General features: G+C 35.1%; 1 protein-coding gene across 1 annotated transcript in view; it reads left to right on the top strand.

Moving 5' to 3' along the window:
- LOC124509038 (butyrophilin subfamily 1 member A1-like) overlaps nt 1-23,279 on the top strand; it is a 70,036-nt gene that overhangs the window by 18,925 nt on the left and 27,832 nt on the right. Inside the window, exon 5 of the mRNA XM_047075680.1 lies at nt 22,350-22,370. Within this exon, the coding sequence (XP_046931636.1) occupies nt 22,350-22,370 (21 nt within the window). The remainder of the gene's footprint in view (nt 1-22,349; nt 22,371-23,279) is intronic.

Genomic DNA, 23,279 nt, shown 5'->3' with positions numbered 1-23,279 from the left:
TTATATATTTGTGTGCTCCTGAATTGGGAACATAAGCATTTATAATTTTTAGCTTTTCTTGATGGATAGATCCCATAATTATGTTATAATACTCTTTTTCATCTCTTGTATCAACCTTTATTTTGAAATCTAATTTGTCTGATATAAGGATGGCTACTTCAGCTTTCTTTTGAATTCCAGGAGTATGATAGAGGGTTTTCCAACCTCTCACTTTCAATCTACAGGTGTTCTCAGGTCTAAAATGGATCATTTTTAGACAGCAAATAGATGAGTCTGGTGTTTTATCCATTCTGACACCCTGTGTCCTTTAATTGGAACATTTATTCCATTTTCATTCAGTGTTATTATTGAAAGATATGGGGTTAGAGTCATTGTATTATCTGTAGTTTTCATATTGTAGTGATGCCTGGTCCGTCGTGGTCTTTGCAACATTCCACTCACAGAGCACTCCTTAGGATCTCTTGTAGGGCTGGTTAAGTGGTGATGAATTCCATCAGTTTTTGTTTGTCTGGGAAAACGTTTATCTCTCCTACAATTCTGAATGATAGGCTTGCTGGATAAAGGATAGTTGGCTACATATTTTTCCTATTCATCACATTGAAAATTTCCTGCCACCCACTTCTGGCCTGCCAAGTTTCAGTAGATAGGTCTGCTACTACCCTTATGTGTTTACCCTTGTATGCTAAGACCCGTTTATCCCTAGCTGTTTTCAGAATTCTCTCTTTATCTTTGGATTTTGCCAGTTTCGCTATGAAATGTCATGCAGAAGATCAATTCCTATTACATATGAAGGGAGTTCTCTGTGACTCCTGCATTTCAATGTCTGTTTCCTTCCCCGGATTGGGGAAATTTTCAGGTATGATTTGTTCAAGTACACTTCATGTCCTTTTCTCTCCCTTCTTATTCTGGAACTCCTATGATTCAGATATTATTTCATTTCATTGGATCACTTAGCTAATTTTCCCCGTATGGTTCAGAATTTTTTATCTCTCTTTTTCTCAGCTTCATCTTTTTCCATAATTTTATCTTGTTTCACCTATTCTCCCCTCAGCCTCTTCCATCTTCACTATCACTGCCTCTAGTTTATTTAGCACATCATTTATAGCATTTTTTTAATTCATCATGACTACTTTTTAGTTCCTGATATCTGCAGCAATAGATTCTCTGCTGACTTCTATGCTTTTTTTCAAGGCCAGTGATTAATCTTATGACTATTATTCTAAATTCTTGTTCAGTTACATTGTTTATATCTGTTTTGATTAATTCTTTAGCTGTCATTTCTTATTGGAATTTCTTTGAAGAGAATTCTTCTGTCTTGTCATTTTTTCTAGTTTTCTGTCACTTCTGCATTTTAAAAGCTTGTTGTGTACGCTGCACCTGTGAGCACTACTATATTATAGAGTGGTCATACACTGTCCAGGCTCTGGCCATTCAGCAAGTATTTCTTGGAGTATGTTACTTGCTCTTTGTTTTTGTGACTCTGGTTGCTTTATCTCCCTACTCAAAGTGATGTTTTGGACCCTCCACCAGGTGTGCTTTGGTATGTTCATGGAAGTGGCCCTATGACCCTCCACGTTGTCCCCATGGGCCCCTGGAGATGTCTTTGTCACTTTGCAGCCCAGACTCTTGGAATTCAATGTCCTTTGGACTCAACACTGATTTTTTTTTGAGGGAGGAGGGAACTTTGGGTCCCCCTACTTCTCCACCATGTTGTATCTCTTCTTCATTACTGTTTTGAATACAAGTGACAAGAATGGACATCCTTCTCTTGTTCTGTTGTTAGAGGAAGAGCTGTCATTTTTTTAACCATTATATATGATAATAAGTGTGGTTTTCCCATGTTCAAAATTAATTACACTGAAGTATGTTCTCTCTAAACCCATTTTGCTAAATTTCTTTATCATGATAAATATCAAATTATGTCAGCTGGTATTTTCTGCATCTATGGAGATGATTACATAACTTCCATCCTTTATTCTATTAATGTGTTATATAATGTTGATTGATTTGTGGATACTGAACCATCCTTGCATCCCCAGAAGAAACCCCCTTGATCATGGTGAATGACGTTTTTCAAGATATTATTGAAGGTGGTGTGCTAATAATTTGTTGAGAATTTGCATCTGTGTTCATCAGGAATATTGACCTGCTTTTATTTTGTTTTGTTTTGTTTGCTTTAATGTCTTTGGTTTTGTTATAAAGGAAAACATTTTTTTAATCTTGGAATTATTTGGAAAATTAATTTGTTTTACATTTTTTGGAATAGTTTGAGCAGAATCAGTATTAACTCTTCTTTAAATTATCTGTGCAATTCACTTGTGAATACATCTGGTCCTTATGTTGTATGTCAAGAGTTTTTGGATGCCAATTCAATATTATTACTCAGAATTGGACTGTTCAGATTTTCTGTTTCTTTGTGATTCAGTTTTGGAATATTATATGTTTCTAGGAATTTATCCATTTGTTTAGGTTGTCTAGCCTGTTGGTGTCTATTTTTTCACAGTGGCATAATTATAATCCTTTATATGTCTCTGGTGTTGGTTTTGATTTCTCCTCTTTCATTTCTGATACCATTTATTTGGGTTCTTTCTTCTTTCTTTCTTTCTTTCTTTCAATAAGTGTATCTAAAGGTTTATCAATTTTGTTTATTTTTTCAAATGACCCAGCTCTTGGTTTCAGTGATATTTTCTATTTTTGTCTCATTTTATTTATTTTCATTCTCATCTTTATTATTCTCTTCCTTCTACTAACTTTGTATTTTGTTTCTTCTTCCTTTTCTAGTTCATTTAGGTGAAGTGTTGATTGTTTATTATGTATTTCTTGATCTTGATGCAGGCATCTATAATATTGAATTTTCCTCTTAGAACTCTTTGCTGAATCCCAAAGTTTGTGAGAAGTTGTATTTTTATTTTCATTTGTCTCCATGTATGTTCTCATTTCCTCTGATTTCTTAGATTACCCATTTCTTGATTAAGAACATATTGTTTAGCCTCCTCATGCTTGTGTCTGTGTGTGTGTGTGTGTGTGTGTGTTTTCCAGTTGTTTTCTTGTAAGTAATTTTTAGTTTCTTACTGTTTTGGTTCAAAACATTCTTCTCCTGATTGCAATTTTCTTAAATTTATTGAGTTTTTGTTTGTTTGCTTGTTTGCTTTGTTTTGTTTTGTTTTGCTTTTGTCCTAATGTGATCTATTCTGGAGAATGTTCCTTGTGCACTTGTAAAGAATGTGTATTGTTATGTTTGAATAGGATATTATGTATAAATGTGTTAAGTTCATCTGGTTTAATTTGTCAGTCAAAGATATTGTTCCCTTATGGATTTTCTGCCCTGCTGGTCTCTCCATTGAGATTAGTGGGGTACTAAAGTCCTTTACTATTATTGGATTACTGTCAATTTCTTTTTTTTATGTTTGATAATATCTGGTTTGTGTATTTAGGTGCTCTAGTATTGAATGCACTGATAATTACAATTGCTATATTCTCTTTTTGGATTCATTGTTTATCTTTAGATAGTGTCTTTCTTTTTCACTTCCTAGAATCTTTGTTTTTAAACCTATTTTGTATAAGTACATCTAACTCACATTTTTCTTCACTTACATTTGCATGGCAAATACTTTTCCATCCCCTCACTTTAATCTTTATATGTCTTTATGTCTAAAGTAAGTCTCCTTCAGGCAACATATGCATGGGTCTTTTTTTTTTTAATCCATTCTATCATACAACATCTTACATTGAAGCATTTTGAACAGTATATTTTAAATAATTATTTTTTTTAATTTTTTTAACGTTTTATTTATTTTTGAGACAGAGAGAGACAGAGCATGAACGGGGGAGGGGCAGAGAGAGAGGGAGACACAGAATCGGAAACAGGCTCCAGGCTCCGAGCCATCAGCCCAGAGCCTGACACGGGGCTCGAACTCCCGGACGGCGAGATCGTGACCTGGCTGAAGTCGGACGCCTAACCGACTGCGCCACCCAGGCGCCCCTATTTTAAATAATTATTGATAGGTACATTATTGTCATTTTATTTGTTTTCTTAGCTTTTTTCATCTTTCTCAGTTTATTTCCTCCCTTGTTCTCTTTTCTTGTGATTCGTTACTTTACTTAATGGGATTCTTGGCTTTTTCTTTATATTTTTGTAATATCTAGTATAAGTTTTTGGTTAATGGTTACCATGAGGTTCATACATAAGATCGTAAGTATATAACATTTTAACATAAGTTCACGTTCAATTAAATTCAAATACATTTTAAATGAACTTCATTTATCTTCTCACTCTCCATTTTATATATCTATCTATATCTATATGTGCATCTGCATCTAAATCTACATCAACATCTACATTTATATATATCTATATCTATCTATCTATCTCTATCATCTATCATCAATCTATTGATATCTATCTATATCATCTATATCACCTATCTCTATTATCTCTATATCTATCTATGTATCTATGTACCTATGTATCTATTTATCTATCTATATCATCTATCTATATAGTCATATTTTACATCCTTTTATGTTGTGAGTCCCCTTATCAAATTTTTTAGATATAATTGATTTTAATAGTTTTGTTTTTTAACCATTATGCTGACTTTTTACATGTCTACTCTACTAACTTTACTGTATTTTGCTTTTACTCATGATTTTTTTTTTCCTTTCATAAATGTCTTCCTTCTCATTATGGTCTATTCATTTTCACTTAAAAGTCCTTTTAACACTTCTTGTAAGGCCTGTTTAGTGGCTATAACCTCTTTTAACTTTTCTTTTTCTAGGAAAGTCTTTATCTCTCTTTGAATTCTGAATGATAGCCTTGCCATCTACACTGTTCTTGGTTGTAGTTTTTATTTATTTTTTTCTTTTCAAAACTCTGAATACAGTAGGTCACTCCCTTTTGCTCTACATGTTTAGGCTAAAAAAAATCAGCTCATGGACTTATTGGGATTTTCCTTTTTAGTAACTACTTGCTCCAATATTTCTGCATTTATGTATGTATGTATGTATGCATGCATGTATGTATGAATGTATGTATTTAGTACAAAGGGGGATGAGACAAAGCGGGAGAGGGAGGCAATCTCAGTCAGGCTCCACCCTCAGCATGGAGCTCTATATAGGGTTGATCTCACCAACCTGGGATCATAACCTGAGTCAAAATCAAGAGTCAGACACTAACACACTGAGCCACCCAGGCACCCCTCTTTTTTTGCTTTTAAAATTATCTCTTCATATTTAGTCTTCCATATTTAAAATTTTTTTTTCAACGTTTATTTATTTTTCGGACAGAGAGAGACAGAGCATGAACGGGGGAGGGGCAGAGAGAGAGGGAGACACAGAATCGGAAACAGGCTCCAGGCTCTGAGCCATCAGCCCAGAGCCTGATGCGGGGCTCGAACTCACGGACCGCGAGATCGTGACCTGGCTGAAGTCGGACGCTTAACCGGCTGCGCCACCCAGGCGCCCCAGTCTTCCATATTTTAATTATTAAGTGTCATGGTGTGAACCTCATTGGATGTCTCTGAGCTTTGGTACCTGGATGTCTGTTTCCTTCATCAAGTTAGTGAATTTTTCCACTATTATTTCTTCAAGTAAGTTTTCTGCCTCCTTTCTCTTTTCTCTTTCTGGAAACCATATGATGTAAACACTTATTCACTTGATGTTATCTCATAGATCCTTTAGTTTACCCTCATTTTTATTTATTTTTCTTTTTGCTTTTCTTCTTGGGTGCTTTCCATGACCCTGTCTTCAAGATCACTGGTCTAGTCTCCTGTATTCTCTAAGCTAATGTTGATTCCCTTTCGCACAATTTTATTATAGTCACTGTATTCTTCAACTCTGATTTTTTTTTCAACGTTTTTTTATTTATTTTTTTGGGACAGAGAGAGACAGAGCATGAATGGGGGAGGGGCAGAGAGAGAGGGAGACACAGAATCGGAAACAGGCTCCAGGCTCCGAGCCATCAGCCCAGAGCCTGACGCGGGGCTCGAACTCACGGACCGCGAGATCGTGACCTGGCTGAAGTCGGACGCTTAACCGACTGCGCCACCCAGGCGCCCCTCAACTCTGATTTTTATATCTTCCTACATATGTTAAAATTCTCACTGAGTTCATTTACTCTCCACACCTGTGAGCATATTTTGAAACATTACTTTGAACTCTTCATTAGGTATATGATTACCTCCATTTCATTCTGTTTTCTTGACATTTTTTCTACTTCTTTCATTTGGAACATATTCTCATTTTGCTCATTTAGTGTGTGTGTGTGTGTGTGTGTGTGTGTGTCTTTCTATGAATTAGGCAAAACAGCTTATTTTCCTGAACTTGAAGAAATGATCATGTGAATAGTTATCCTCTGTGTAGACTGTTTTTAGTGTCTAGTGTCTAGATGGCTGGAACTGTGGTTTCCATGGGCTCTGGAGCAGAGTGCTCAATATACTCTGGCTGCCATAAAGGTGTAGCCAAATATTAAGTGGGATCTGGCTGTGGTAATACTGGGGATCACCACACTCAGGGGTCTCTGGCAGGGCTCCGTATCTGAGGTGGGTTCTGGCCAGGTGTTCCCTGGACATTTTGTGGCAGGGCTTTGCCTGGTAAGATGTTTGGAGTCAGACTGATGCAGTCCTGGAGCGTTCCACTGTGTTTTGCACCTGTGATATCATGGTGATTCAGCTGGAGCTGTACTGAGTGTAGACCCAGTGTGCCCTGGTGTATACTGCACTGGCTCATCATTAGTGTAGTGGCTGGCTGGTGTGGACTAGGTCTGTGGATCACTAAGGAGTTAGCCAGCTAAAGGTTCTGGACTCTATTCCTATCCATACTATTAATATGGAGGGAAAATATAACCTGTGTTTTAATGAAGACCCTTTGACCAAGGGTGAGTTTCATTAGCTCCCCTGCCATTTGGTAGAGTTCTAGGGCTGGATCCTTTATATTTTAGTTGCTCCTTTCTTTTAACTTTTTAAAAAAAAATTAGTTATTTGGAATGCAGGGTTATATTAGTTTCACATGCACAATATAGTAATTCAACACTTGCATATAACACCAGTGCTCATCAAAACTACTCTCCTTAGTTTCCATCATCTATTTAATCCATTGCCCCACCCACCTCTCCTCTGGCAACCATCAGTTGGTTCTCCATTGTTAAACATCTTTTACTTGATTTTCCCCTCTCAATTTCTTTATTTTTCCTCGTTGAGCATTTGTTCTGTTTCTAAAACCCAAATATGAGAGAAATCATATGGTATTAGTCATTCTCTGACTCACTTATTTTTCCTAGCATAATATTCTCTAGATTCATCCATATTATTGCAAATGAAAGATTTAATTATTTTATATCGCTGAGTTATATTCCATTGTGTATGTGTATATATGTGTGTGTGTGTGTGTATGTATATACATATATATATAATTGCAGTTATGTGTATATCTATTTTATTACAGATGCATATATATATAATTGTAGTTATTGTGTGTATATATTTTGTTACATATATATGTGTATATATATACATAATGTAGTTATTTTGTATATAGGTATTTTGTTACATATATATATATATATATATATATATCCATCCATCACTTTACAGAAGTGGGCTGTTTACACTATTTCACTATTGTAGATAATGCTTCTACAAAGATCAGGGTACATATAGCCCAGAATTAGTACTTTTGTATCTTTAGGTAAATACCAAGTAGTGCAAATATTCAATCATAGGGTAGTTCTATTTTTAACTTTTTGAAGAACCTCAATACTATTTTCCAGGGTGACTGCACCAGTTTGTATACCCACCAACAGTGCATGAGCAATTGCCTTTTCGACATCCTATGAACAAATGCTATTTCCTGTGTTGTTAATTGTAGCCATTTTGGCAGTTGTGAGGTGATATCGTATGGTAGTTTCCATTTGTATTTTTCTGATGCTGACTAATGTTGAGCGTCTTTCCTTGTCTTTGTTCATCTTAATGTTTCCTTTGTAAAAATATCTATTCATTTCTTCTGCCTATGCTATAATTGGATTATTCATTTTTGGGGTGTTGAGTTTGTAAGTTCTCTATATATTTTGGATAATAACTGTTTTCTCACCTGTGCCAGTTGTAAATATCTTCTCCCATTCCAGAGCTTGCCTTTTAGTTTTGATGTTTCCTTCCCTTTGCAGAAGGTTTTTATTTTGATGAAGCCCCAGTACTTTATTTATTTATTTTTTTATTTTTGTTATCCTTGCCTCAAGACAGATATCAAGAAAGAAGTTACTATGACCAATGTCAAACTACTGCCTATGTTATACTCTAGGATTTGTATGGTTTCAGGTCTCACATTTAGGTCTTTATTCTTATTGCAATTTACTTCTCTGAATGGTGTAAGAAAGTGATCCAGTTTCATTCTTTGCCATGTAGCTGTCCAGTTTCTTCACACGATTTTTTGAAGAGACTTTCTTTTACTAGTGGTAATCCTTTCCTGCTTTGTCAAAGTTTAATTGACCACATACTTGTGAGCTCATTTCTGGGTTTTCTGTTAAGATCCATTGATCACTGTGTCTACTTTTGTGCCACTAACATACTGTTCTGACCATTACAGCTTTGTAATATAACTTAATATGGAATTATAATTCTCCCAGCTTTACTCTTCTTTTGCATGATCGCTTTTTCTCGTTGAGGTCTTTGTAGTTCCCTACAAATTTTAAGATTGTTTTTTGCAACTCTGTGAAAAATGCTGTTAGTATTTTGATAAGGATTACCTTAAATGTGTAGATCACTTTTGGTAATATAGACATTTAACAATATTTGTTCTTCCTATCCATGCACAAGGAATGTCTTTCCATTCCTTTGTGTCCTCTTCAATTTCTTTCATGAGTGTTTTATACTTTTCAGAAAACAGGTTTTTCACCTCTTAGGTTAGGTTATTTGTATATATGTTATTGTATTTGGTGCAATTTTAAATGGGATTGGTTATTTAAATTGTTCTTTCTGCAGTGATTTATACAAATGTAACAGATTTCTATATGTTGATATTGTATCCTTCAGATTAACAGAATTTGTATATCAGTTCTAGTAGTTTTTTGAGTTAGTATTTCTGGTTTCATATGTGGAGCATCATGTTATCTGCAAATACTGAAAGTTTGAGTTGTTCCTTATGCTGATTTAAATGTCTTTTTCTCTTTATTTTGTCTGATTGCAATAGCCAAGACTCCCAGTACTATGTTAAATAACAGTTATGAGAATGGTCAGCACTGTCTTTCTTTCCTGACCATAAAGTAAAAGTTCTCAGTTTGCCCCACTGAGGATATTTGCTGTGAATTTTACCTTATGACTTTCATTATTTTGAGATGTGTTCCCTCCAAACATACTTTTCAACGCTTTTTTTTTTTAATCATGAATACTCTACCTTGTCAAATGCTCTTTCTGCATCTATTGAAATGGTCATATGATTCCTATTCTTTCTTTTCTTTTTTTTTTTTAATGTGGTATATCATGTTGACATGTTCATGAATATTGAACCTCCCTTACAACCGGGAATAAATTTGACTTGATCATATGAATGAGTTTTTTAAAGGTGTGTGTGTGTGTGTGTGTGTGTGTGTGTCAGTTTGCTAGTATTTTATTGAGAATTTTTGCATCCATGTTCATCAGTGATATTGGACTGTAGTTTAATTTTCAGTGAATACTTTATTCAGTTTTGGTATCATGGCAAAGCTGGCCCCTTAGAATGAATTTGGAAGTTTTCCTTCCTTTTCTATTTTTTTGTGAAAAATTTGAGAATAACAGTTATTAACTCTTCTTTAAGTTTTTGATAGAATTTGCCTATGAATATAAGTGGCCCTAGATATTTGTTCATTGGGAGTTTTTTTGATTACTGATTCAATTTATTTTTGGTTACTGCTTTGAACAAGGTTTCTATTTCTTCCAATTTCAGTTCTGCTAATTTATATGTTTCCTTTCTACTCAAAATTCTGTGGAAAGATTTGACCCTAGTATATGGGTCTTCCCTTGTATGTTAAGGACTACTTTTGTCAGTGTATATTGCAAATTTAATTACAATATGACTTGGTGTTGGCCTGCTTTTGTTGCTTTGATTGGAGTTCTCTCTGCCTCCTGGATCAGGATGTCTGTTCTCTTCCCCAGATTAGGCAGTTGTTTAGATATTATTTCTTCAAATAAATTTTCTGCCCCCTTATTTTTCTTTTCCTCTGTGAGACCCCAATAATATAAATGTTATTACGTTTGATGTAGTCACTGAGTTCCCTAAGTTTATTCTCCTGTTCCATAATTCTTTGCTCTCTCCTTTGTTCAGCTTCATTATTTTCCATATTTTTTCTATGGAAAAATAGTCACTAATTTGTCACTCTGCTTCTTGCATCCTTCTCTTTATTTCATCAAGCCTGTTTCCAACCTTGTTTATACATTTTTAATTTCTTAATTATTCTTTTCTCACTCTTTTATATCTATGGTAAGTTTCTCTCAGATGTCTTCTATTCTTTTCTCAAGCCTAGTGAGTATCTTTATGAATGTTGTTTTAAATTCTCCATCAGGTATGTTTATTTGTTTGGCTTAGATTTCTGATCACGGCCTTATCTTATTTTTTCATTTGAGGCACAGTCATCCACCCTTCCATTCTGTCTAATTACCTGCCCTCTCCAGCATGTCAGAAAAGCTGGTTATGTCTCCTGCACCTGAAAATAATGACTTTATGAAGAACAGACTGTGTATTATCTAGGACCTGGCATTTCATGAAGTTTCTTGTATGAGTGCTGTATGTATTCTGCTATAGTGCTTTAGATGATATAACTTTTAGACCAGTCATTTTAGGAGGCTCCCCTTGCCTTCTGTGGGCAGTGTTTGAGGTGAGACTCTGGTCTACTTCTCAAATGAGACCTGACACTACCTCAATAAGAACAGAAGATTTTCAGAACTCTCTGGTTGGGAGATGTAGTGTGGGTAGGGTTTATGCTCCACATGGGGGTGGAGCCTACTGTACTAGGACTGAGGCAAGTTTGAGTGAGAAGGGTAATACCATCATAGTGCAGGGGTGTGGCACTTGGTGTAAACAAGTTAGGAAGACAACTTTGATGCTAACCTGCTTTGTACACTTGGCTCTGTATTTATCCTTAAGGGTGGGTGAAACAATATAAAGCATTATATTTGACAGCCCCTTGGATCTATAGATAGTCACAGAAACTCCTATGTGATTTGGTGGCATTCTAGGGCTCTTCTCTATTCTAGTTGGTCTTTTTAAACTATGGCTTTTTTTTATGTGCTACAGAATGTCCAGGGCTGGCATGGGTCAGGAGTCTGGGGCTCACTGAGGCAAGCCACTTATGCTTCTTAAACTATGTCCCTGTGTGCAGTATTAAAGTCAATGGTGTGGGACAAACAGTGGTGCTACCAGCCCCTCCCACACAGAGAGAGTTCTACCAGTTCCCCCACCATTTGGCAGGATTCTAGGGCTGGTTCCATTATATTCTAGTTACCTCTTTAAACTACAGGAATATTTTGTGCCCTAGGGCAGACAAATCTGCTCATAGTTCCTTAGTACTATCTTATTTCACTAAAATTTACAGCACTGGGGGCAAGATTACGTTTATTTCCATATCTCCATATATCTTGCCCTTTTCTATCTTTTTGTTATGTAGAAACTGTCCAGTAAGCCATAACCTCTTTTTTTCGGGAGGAATTACTCTGTAAATTCAGTGTGTAGATTTGGTGTATCGGTGGTAGAGAAGAGTTCAGAGTCCTACTACATCACAATTTTCCAAACAGATCCACAATACATTTTTTTTGCTATTTTCATTTTATATTATTTTTTTAATACAGATATTAGCCTGAGCTAACTCCAGGGAAAAAACAATTAAATAGTCATATAATTTATTGTTGGTAATATATATTTAAAATTTGTTCAATTAATTACTTTTCTTAAAACAGATTACTTTGGGTCTCTGTACATATTTCTGAATGTTAAAACTAAATTAAACTTGTAACTGTGTACTATAGGTTGTAAGAGTGACTTACCAATGATCTGCTACACTCATACTAAAGGATACACATTTATTCATTTATTTTGGATGCATTTATTAAGAAATACTATTCATCAGGATGGTTGTACATTAAGAACATGACAGGCACATTACAGGTGTGATTTCAGTACTTTTGTGGGAAGAAAATGTGTTTTAATCATTTTGTCAAAAAAAATTACTTAGTGTCTTGGTGCTCAGTGCATGTGTACTTTTGATCAAGGTATTGATATTTAAAGACAATATGAACCAACAGTCTTAGAATCACCATGTATTTGATGAATGTTAACCTTTCTCTGGCACTAATCTTACCCTCTAAAAAATTGGTATCAGCAGTTGTGAAAGTGAAAGTAGCATTTAAAAGCTGTTTTCCAAACAGTGAGCAAAATGACAGAGTTGCCAACCCTAAGCTCTCATTCCCATACAGAAACATCAAAACAAAGTCTCAGAATTGATCATAACCAATTTGTCAGAATTCTGAACAAAAATAAAAAATTTACAACAAGTAAGCAGAAACTAAATTAATGAAGTGACCATTCAAATGGTAGGGGAGTTTTGTGTCAATTTTAGTTGCCTTTGATTTACCCTGTCTCTGTTGCATTAAGGGTCTTCATTAGGAAATTGCAGGAATCTGCATTAAAAGTCTGGACCCATTTCCCTGAGTTGACAGAGAGAAGGGCAGGTAATTCATAAATTATTACATATATCTATTCCAATCTGTGTGGATGTTACTTGACAGACTGATGTAAGATGTTTATCTTGGTTTTGCCTATCTCAGAATTGAGAGTTAAAGAGCACTTAGCATTTCTCCAAAACACTACAAGCTGAACTAGCAATTCTTAGAGGACTGAACAAAACATGGTAGTCAAACCAAACAATAGACTGCCTAAGATAAACTCTGGGAAGTTTCTTAGGGAAGCCAGGGCATTCACAAACAGCCTCATGCATGTCCAAAGTAAGCCTCATTCGGAAAAAGTCTTACAAAAATACAATTTTTTTTTATCATGGGTTTTCTTCAGGCTCAGTAAAACTCTGAGTGTTAATGGAGAGCCATGAACAAAACCAATCAGCAAACACTTGGGGAGACATTTGCCTTTCTTTTTTGTTTGTTTCTTTGCTTTTTTTTTTATTTAATACATTTTTAGTTCCTGAAATTCAAGTAAATATATTTCTAAACAACTAGCTGAATACAAGTTAAAGAACATGGACTTCATTGGCCATACATGATTATGTATGATCTTTGTAAAGATAACTTTGGAAAGTAACTAAACAACAACTTCAACAAAATATTCTTGAAGAAGAGCTATGACTTACCAAAAAAGGACTCTAAAGCAAGTTTTAAAATATAATCAAGTAGCTAAAGAACACTATGGAAAGAAAGAAGGAAAGAAAGAAAGAAAGAAAGAAAGAGAATGAAAGAAAAGAAAAAAAAAGAAAAGAAGGAATGGTGGAAGGAAGGAAGGAGGGAAAGAAGGAAGGAAGGAGAGAAGGAAGGAAGGAAGGAAGGAAGGAAGGAAGGAAAGGACGGAGGGACGGAAAGGATGGGGGCACCTGGGTGGCTCAGTCGGTTGGGTGTCCGACTTCAGGTCAGGTCGTGATCTCAAGGCTCTGAGTTCAAGTCCCTCGTCAGGCTCTGTGCTGACAGCTCAGAGCCTGGAGTATTTTTGGATTCTGTGTCTCCCTCACTTTCTGCCTCTCCTCCACTTGTGCTCTGTCTCTCACTATCTCAAAACGTAAATAAACAAAAAAATATTAAAGAAAGGGAAAGAATTAGAGGAAGGAAGTAGGGAAGGAAGGAAGGAGGGAAGAACAAAGGAAACCAGGAAAACTAAATGGACAAAATAAAATTTTAATAAAAATACAAAAATATAAAAAATCAAACAAAACTTGTGGAGCTATAAAATTCAATAAATAAAATTTAAAATTTACTAGAGGGGTTCAAATGCATTTTGAATACATGTTCTAAATAATTAGTGATGATTGTAAATGTTAAATCTGAAAAGCAAAAAAAAATATATAGAAAAATTAACAGTCTAAGGGACTTGTGGAACACTGTAATGGTAAATTTTGTGTCTCAACTTGAATAAGTTAAATGATGTCAAAATAACTGATAAAGCATTTCTGGATTTGTCTGTAGGAGTGTTTATGAAAGTTATTTACATTTAAATTAATACAGTAAGTAAAGAAGATAATCTTCACCAATATAGGTAGTCATCATCCTATCCATTGATGCCCAGAATAGAACAAAAAGGGTGAATAACAGAGAATTAACTCTGTTCTTGAAGTGGGACATCCATTTCCTACTGTTGGATATTGATGCACTTGAGTTTCAGGCCTTTGGACTCAGACCAGAATTTACACCATTGGCCTGCTCAACTATTAGTCCTTCAGACTCAGATTGAGACTTATGTGATTGGATGTCATGCTTGTTAGGCCACTAGATTTTGACTGGAACTACACAATGGGGTTTTCTGGGTCTCCAGCCTAAAAGTGGCCAATTTGGGATTTCTCAACCTCCAGAAATGTGTGAGCTAAACCTACATTATTAAATTTCTTTTCCTTTCTCTCTTCCTCTTTCTTTCTCTCTTTCTCCCTACCAGTAGATTAGATAGATAGATAGAGATATGTATATGATCTATCACCTATAAGTTTATACCATATTGGTTCTGTTTCCAGGAGAACATGGACTAATACAGAATTTGTTACTAAGAGTGGATCTAGAGAAACATCATTTTAAGGATGGGTTGGTTCTGATTAGATTTGAAGATACTAGTGACTTAAGGCACCTCAGTGGCTCAGTCTTTTAAGCTTCTGCTCTTGATTTTGACTTAGGTCATGATCTCCCAGTTTATGGGCTTGAGTCCTGTGTCAAGCTATGTGCTGACACTAAAGAGACTGTTTAGGATTCTCTCCCTCTCTCTGCGCCTTCCCCTGCTCGCTGGCTCTTTCTCCCTCTAAAAATATAAACTTAAAAAATATATTAATGACTCTATTTCCAGTAGTAAAGAGAGCACAGATAGTTCATGTTTTTGACTGTTTATAGAAATATGCCAAATATCTGCTTTGGATATTCCTAATCAACCACTTATAAGAAACAAGTAGTTGCATGACTGCATATGATATTTTTCATTTTTTTAAACTAAAAATGTAATGATGTTGCTTGGTTACTCCTATTGCCACTAGGCAAAATGATGCAAGAAAAAGATGAACTCAGGGACTACAGTTTTCAGCTCAAGTGTGACATAAATAATCTAAGAACTTCTATGTGTGCCTTGAAGAAGTCCCTTACTTCTTGTAGTTGCATGGTTAAAATTGCTTAAAACCAAATACAGAACCTCAGCCTGTGACTAGGAGAATTGAAACATAAGTTAAACTCCCAGTACTGAATGTCATCTACTCTTTTTTGAAATTTTTAAAAAAATGTTTTTAATGTTTATTTACTTCTGAGAGAGACAGAGAGAGTGCAAGCAGGGGAGGGACAGAGAGAGAGGGAGACACAGAATCTGAAACAGGCTCCAGGCTCTGAGCTGCCATCACAGAGCCTGATGCGGGGCTTCAAATCACGAACTGTGAGATCATGACCACAGGTGGAGTTGGATGCTTAACCAGCTAAGCCACCCAGGCTCCCCTAAATGTTATCCACTCTTAAAGTGACAACACTGGTGAAGGAGAATGGAATTTTATATGTTGAGGTGGGTATGTGGGGAGACCCTGGTGAACCTGGGAACATGTGGCCCCTAAATTCTGATTTTTTTTTAACCAATGGAAGAAACTTACCTACCTCCATGAAAATTTCCCTCCTCAGTTCTAGTAGATTTGACCTCCCAGCCCACAGAAGTGTCCTGCATAACCTCAGTAGCAGCGGCATCCTTACCCACACTGGCCTCTGAGTCCACCTCCACCTGATGGAGGTTAACTCTGTATTACCTAAAATTAATAATGGTTTCCTCTGAGGAAATTGCCTTACAAGATAATGCTGATTGTCACAAGACTTACAGCACCTTTTTGCTTCTATATTTCTAATTAGACTTGAGTCCCAGCAGAATCCTAAATGTGGTATTAAAGTGTAACCCATGTGGAGGTGTGATACAATCTAAAGGAGTGTAAATTAGAAACTTAAGTTTTCTAATTAATACAAGTAATAATGCATGTAATGTGAGTGGGAATGGATATTAAGTGTATGGAATAATTGTAGAAGGGACATAAATTTGGATCAGGTAAACTTTATTGGTATGAAGTCTGCATTTTATTAATGTTGCAACTCAAGTGGTCAGAAAGCACTTTGTTTGGATGAAACACTGAACAACAAATGTAAGTGAACTGGGTATACCAGACATTATTTTCTTTAATGTGAAGGAAGGAATTCGAAGATTTAGGTAGATTAGAAAGTTAGAATGAATTTGTTTTTTAAGACCAGTCACCCATGCTAGGAGGGTCTAAATGACATACCTCACATCATAACTGTGAGGAATAAATTTATGAGACGAGCCTCATTAAGAACATCCTTGAAGTGTACTGTGATCACTCATCTTTCTGGGTCAGAATTCACAGTGGTAAATTCAGTCACTTACTTGAAAATTTTAAATGCAGTGGGAGGAATTAGACCCCAAGGTGGTAAGGGTTAGGTGGAGGCACTCAACCTCCAAAGGCACAGGGGGTGGGACTACTGTAATGGGCAGCAGAGTCAAAGCAGCATTTTTAGGAGTCTGACTCATGCAGACTTATGCAGTTGACTAAACATGGTGGTCTTAGAAGTAAAATAGATAGGAAGTCTGCTAAATTTTTGCTTGATTTGTACAAGCAGAAAAGTTCTAAGTCAGGTAAACAGAAGCCTAACTTAAATCATAAAAAAACATAGTCACAGTCATTCAATCATTTTCTGATTTGAGCCAATTTATAGATCAAAGTCCTTAAGTAATGGCAATTTGTGTTTCTTTGAGAATTAACTCCGCCATATTATTGAAAATTGATACTCAAACTTTCTCACAGACTTTCCCCAAGGGTTCTAAGACTTTTACCAGAGTAAATGTACATTGTAGTAAGGGAAATAAACAGACAATTTGGGATGACTACACACTATATCTGAACCTACACTAATTCTAGGAGACCAAAAATGTCACTGTGTCTCACCAGAGTAGAGACAAAACAGCTTCCACAATAATATAGACCTAGTTCAGGGTCCCACATGAAACGAGCAGACTATTGAATCTGTAAATGAGAGAAAATAACACACCCAACTGGGGAAAATATTGCCTACCAAATCCAATGCTGCCCAATGAATGGTGTGCCTCATTCTTGGTTGTAGGAAGGTCCAGATGCAACAACTTATCATGTACCTTGGAAAGAATATCTCAACATGTCCCAAACCACTGCACCCTTAGAAGTTTCTAGACAAGCCCTGAATTTTAGTCTGAAATGTTTCCACCCCCTTTTTTACTGATAAGTATAGAATAGTTGTTACAATTTATCACTAGGTCCAATCAGCATGTCATCAATACTATGGAACAGTGTGATATCTCAACGAAGGGAAAGGTAGTAAATAAACTTTAAATGCTCAAGTAGAACACCAAGTAGGTTGCAATATTCACAGGACCAGGAGAACTTTATCCTGAAGAATGTGTCTGCTCTGAATCAGCATTCAATCAATGGTGCTGATTATCTTAATTCACAAATCTTGAAATCAAAGCAGAGCCAATGGAGTGGCATCATTCACAGTTACCTACAGTGAACCATAAACAAAATTTTAATTTTTTTCCCATGACTTTATGTTCTGTTGGCCTAGCAGACTTTGTTCCGGAGGGAGGAATGTTCCATTGGGATATACAACAATAATTCCAACCGAACTGGAAGTTGAGAGTGCCACCTGGCCACATAGGAATCCTTATGTGTCTGAGCCAACAGGCAGAAAAAAGTTACAGTGTTGGTTGGGGTGACTGATCTTCATTACAAGTGTAAATTGGACGGTGACTCAATAAGCATGCCTTAATCCACTTTGAAAGTTTGAAGTCATATTTAGACTTTTTAAACATCACTTGGAAAATTTAGAAATATGTAAAAACTCAACAATACAAAACAATTTAGTAAAAATTATGATAGAAATTAGAAAATATAGATGAATGAAAGTGAAAAAGAACACAACATTACAAAGTTTACGGAATACAGTGAAGAAAGTGGCCATAGAGAAAACTATAGTTGTAAACAACACAGTTCTAAATTAACATCCTTAGTAAATAAAATTAGACGTGAGGAAGTAGAAGATTAAAAAAAAAGAGCAATTTAAATGAAAAGCTGAGAGAAGAAAAGGAAACAATATAGAATAGAAAAAAAATAAATTGTCACTTTATAGTGCCTTTTATAAAGTCAAAAAAGTTTAAAAGCATTTGACTAGACTGGAAAGAAAAATAGAAGAAAAGAGAACACAAACAAAGCATAAATGAAAGGGGACAGTACTAGGATCTGTGAATAAATCCGAGTTACAATGAGAATATTATGAACAATTGCTTACCAAAAATTGCATAATCAAGACATATTGAACAAATCTCTAGAAACACAAAAATTATCGAAACTGACTCAAAATAATCTACCATATCACAACAGACCTATAAAAAGTAACAAAATTGAATACGTAAACGTAAGTCTTTCAAAATAAGAATTTTCAGGGCAATATGACTTTAGTGGTGAATTGTATAAAAATTTAAAGAATTAAAAACCATGCTTCACAGCACTTCCAAGGAATAGAAGAGTCCAGAACTCTCCATAAATCGTTTTATGAGGCAAGCATTCCCCTGATACCAAAGCCTGATTGATAGAAAGAAAGAAAGAAAGAAAAAAAGAGGATACAGACTAATATCCTTACGAGTATTTAACAAAATGCAACCAAACTGAATCTAAAAGCATCTTAAACAGCATATGAAAAGATTCATGCACTATAACCAAGTGGAATTTTCCCGGGAATACAAGAGTGTTTCAATATAAGAAAATCAAATAATGTAATTGGCCATAGTAGTGAATTAAAGGTAGAAGCCTACATGATAATCTCAAGTGTCACAGAAAAGACATTTAAAAAAAAATCTATCACTCTTTCTTATTAAAAGCATTAATAAATATACAAATATAAGGAAATTACCTCAACATAAGAAAGGGAAGGTTTTCAAAATCCACAAGCTTGCACTATATGAAAAGGGAAAAACTGAAAGCTTTCTTCCTCAAGTCAGGAACAAGAACCATTTGCCAGTTTTACCACGTCTATTCAACACATTGTACTGAAAGTTCTATCCAGAGCAACTGGAAAAGAAAAATACATAAAAGATATTCATATTGGAAAATAAAAATTGAAACAAAATCTATTCACAGATGACATCATCCTCTATGTTGAAATCAAACAACCCACAAGAAAGTTAATAGAAATAACGAATCAATTTATCAAATTCATAGGGTAGAAAATCAACATACAAAAATTAGTTATATATTTATAGACCTGAAAAAAATCAGAAAAAAATATATAAAAAGTCAGTTCTGTTTACAATAGTGTCTAGAAAAATTAAGCAAGGAGAAATGAATTAAACAAGGATGTAAAAAATTGCACACTAAAAACTACAGACCATTTATGAAAGAAATTAAAGACTTAAAATGGAAAGAAATCACGAATTCATAAAAATGCAAATTTAGTATGATTAAGATGCCAATATTACTTAAGTGATCAGCAGACTTAATGCAATCACTATCAAAACTCCAAGCTCACTTCTTACAGTGGGGAAACTGGTATACAAATTTTTATGGATCACAAGAGGCCATGGATAGCAACAACAAAAAAAATCTTGAAATTGAAGAACAAAGTTAGAGGGATCATAATTTCTCATTTCAAAACTTACTGCAAAGCTACAGTAATCAAAAAGGTGTGGTTATTGAATAAATATCTATCTATCTGTCTAACTTCTATCTATCTATCTTTCATCTCTTTATCATGTATATCATATCTGTATCAATGAAATAGAATTGAGAGTCTATAAGTAAACCTACACCTTTATTGCAAATTGAATTTTCACAAAAGCTCAAAGTCCATTCTATGTGTAAATATTGTCCCTTTAACAAGTGTTTCTGGAATAACTGCATTTCCACATGCAAAAGAATAAAGTTGGATGTCTGCTTCATATATATAGAAAAACTAACTCAAAATATATCAGTGAAATAAAGATTAATAAAAAAGTATAGAATAAATAACATGGGCAAGTCATGACCTTGTACTCTTAAACAGGACACCAAAAGCACAAACACCAAAGGGGGAAACAAAACACATAAATTGAACTTCACTGACTTCTTAATTAACTTTTTAGAGATTTTATTTTTAAGGAATCTCTACACCCAATGTGGGGCTCAAACATATAACTGCACAATCAAGCTGCCTGCTCCACAGACTAAGCCAGCAAGGTGCTCAGAGCTTCATTGACATTTAAAACTACTTTGTATCAAAGGACATTACCAAGAGAGATAAAAGACAAATTACCGAATGGGAGAAAATATTTGGAAAATATATATCAAATAAGGGTTTTATCTCAAGAGCACATAAAGAACTTTACAAATTCAACAACAAAACAAACAACCCTAATTTGAAAATAGAAAAAAAAATACATATATTTCTAAAGAAGATATAAAATGGCAAAGAAGTACATGAAAAGAAGCTCAACACTATTAGTCATTAGGGAAATGAAAACCAAAACCACAATGAGATACCACTTCACACCTTTTAGGAGGGCTATATTATTTTTAAAAGTGAAAATAACAAGTGTTGGGAAGAATATGGAGAAATTACAACCCTTGGACATTGCTGGTGGGAATTTCAAATGCTGCAGCCATCGTGGAAAACTTTTGGCAGTTCCTCAAAAAAACTATAAATATAATTACCATATGATCAAGCAATTCCATTCCTAGTAACATACCTCCAAATAATTAAAAACAAGGAGTTGAAGAGTTTCTTTATGCCAATATTCATCGTGGCATTATGTATAGCAGCCAAAATACAGAAATGACACAAATGTTCATCATTACATGAATGGGCAAATTAACTATATTACATAAAATAGTGAAATATTATTCATTATTCATAGCAAGGGATGATATTGTGATATATAGTCCAACATGAATGAGCCTTGAAAACATTATACCAAGTAAAATAAGCCTGACACAAAAAGGGAAATATTGCATGATTAACTGATATTAAATAGCTAGACTAATCAGATTTTATAGAAACAGACATAGAGTTAAAGGGAGTTGGAGGTTTGAGACAGTGGGAAGTTACTGATTAATGTAGATATTCTGTGCAGTGTGATAAAAATATTTCAGAAATAGTGGTGATATTTGCACAACAGTGGAATGTACTACTGCCAAAGATTATACACTTAATAATAATTAAGAAGTCAGATGGTATCTTATAATTATATTTATCTATCATCTATCTATCTTCCTATCTATCTATCCTACATATATTCTTATATATTTATATAATTTACATATGGTGTGTGTGTGTGTATATATATATATATATATATTCACAATATTTAAAATAATAAGGTATTTTTCTCTATAATGATTGCATTGCAGTTAGAAATAATTAACCCCAGGCTATTGATTTAAAGTCTTTTAGGGGTGCCTGGGTGGCTCGGTTAAGTATCCGACTCAGGCTCAGGTCATGATCTCACCGTTTGTGAATTCGAGCCCACATCAGACTCTGTGCTGACAGCTCGGAGCCTGGAGCCTGCTTAGGATTCTGTCTCCCTCTCTCTCTGCTCATGCTCTGTCTCTCTCTGTCTCTCAGAAATAAATGGTAAAAAAAATAAAGTCTTTTATTAAATTTTTTTTTCAACGTTTATTTATTTTTGGGACAGAGAGAGACAGAGCATGAATGGGGGAGGGGCAGAGAGAGAGGGAGACACAGAATCAGAAACAGGCTCCAGGCTCTGAGCCATCAGCCCAGAGCCTGACGCGGGGCTCGAACTCACGGACCGCGAGATCGTGACCTGGCTGAAGTCGGACGCTCAACCGACTGCGCCACCCAGGCGCCCCAAAAATAAAGTCTTTTAAAGTTTTACCTTTATTTCCCATTTTATTAATCCTGTATTCTACTATTTTAGGTTTAAAATATAGGTATATATGTACACACACACACGCACACACAAAACTTCATGATGCTTTTAAACAGTGGAAGGAAACTCTCTAAAAACCTGAATGTCAAATTGGATTAATAGAGTATCCTCTTGTGAGCCAAAAGAGAAGCTCAACCACACCATAGATGAGTTCTACTAATAAATTCATTTTTGTCTGTTTTTCTTTTTCTTTTTCCTTTTAGGTTCACTCAAGAAGAAGCATGGTGAGTTGGTTTACTTCTAACTCAGAGCAGTTCAAGCATTTGTTTACAGGACAGGGTCACAAATTCAAGTTGTGCCTGACCAACATGAATCCAAAGAAAAGATTGCAGGAATTGTGTATGCAAGGCAAGTTGCCACAGGACTAATCTTATCCATGTTAAAAAAGAGAGCCCAGGATGAGAACTTAAGTAAGGGCTATTTAACTGTTTAATAAATATGAACATTGTTCTAACAACATCCCTAAGGAGGAGCTGTGATTTGTCAGTTTCAGAGAACTAGGGCAGAAACAATGTACTGTTATGTTCATTAAGTTATTTCTAAGGACCAGCTAAAGTAAATGTTCTCAAAACCAAGAATCGATCAGAATGCCATGGAGAGCACATAATTCTGGGACACATCCCTTGATTTTTGATTCAATATTTCTGCGTTAGGCTCAAGTATTGTCATTTCTAACAAGGTCCCATATGAGAAATGCCAATGCTGTGCAGCCAGGAGCCACACCATGAAGAATGTGGCTGTATCAAAATTTACTTGATAATTTACAAAACTATTAAGAACCATTAACATTAGAATTTAAATTTTATTTATAATTACCTGATGGGCTAAAACAATACAAAGTATTAATGCACAAGAAACAGATCAAATCCAGGAAAAAGACATGGAGCTTCCCAGGCTACATGGAAATTGATGCCATTTAACTTTTGGTATTACAATTTGAGAATAAGTGGTAAGATATCTAGGAGTAAACCAAGCCTTGTTTCTAAGGTAAGTAGCATTCTTCTGCTTTGGTTAAGAAATCACAATATCGAGGTGCCTGAGTGGCTCAGTTGTTTAAGCATCTGACTTCGGCTTAGGTCATGATATCATGGTTCATGAGTTCGACTTTGACTCAGGTTATGATCTCATGGTTC

This window comes from Lynx rufus, unplaced genomic scaffold (assembly GCF_022079265.1).
Source record: "Lynx rufus isolate CCGP_SWC_20201006 ecotype Redwood Valley unplaced genomic scaffold, mLynRuf1.p SCAF_1, whole genome shotgun sequence".
Lineage (NCBI taxonomy): Eukaryota > Metazoa > Chordata > Mammalia > Carnivora > Felidae > Lynx > Lynx rufus.
The sequence above is the reverse complement of the archived record's forward strand: the minus strand, read 5'-3'. Positions and strand labels throughout refer to the sequence as shown.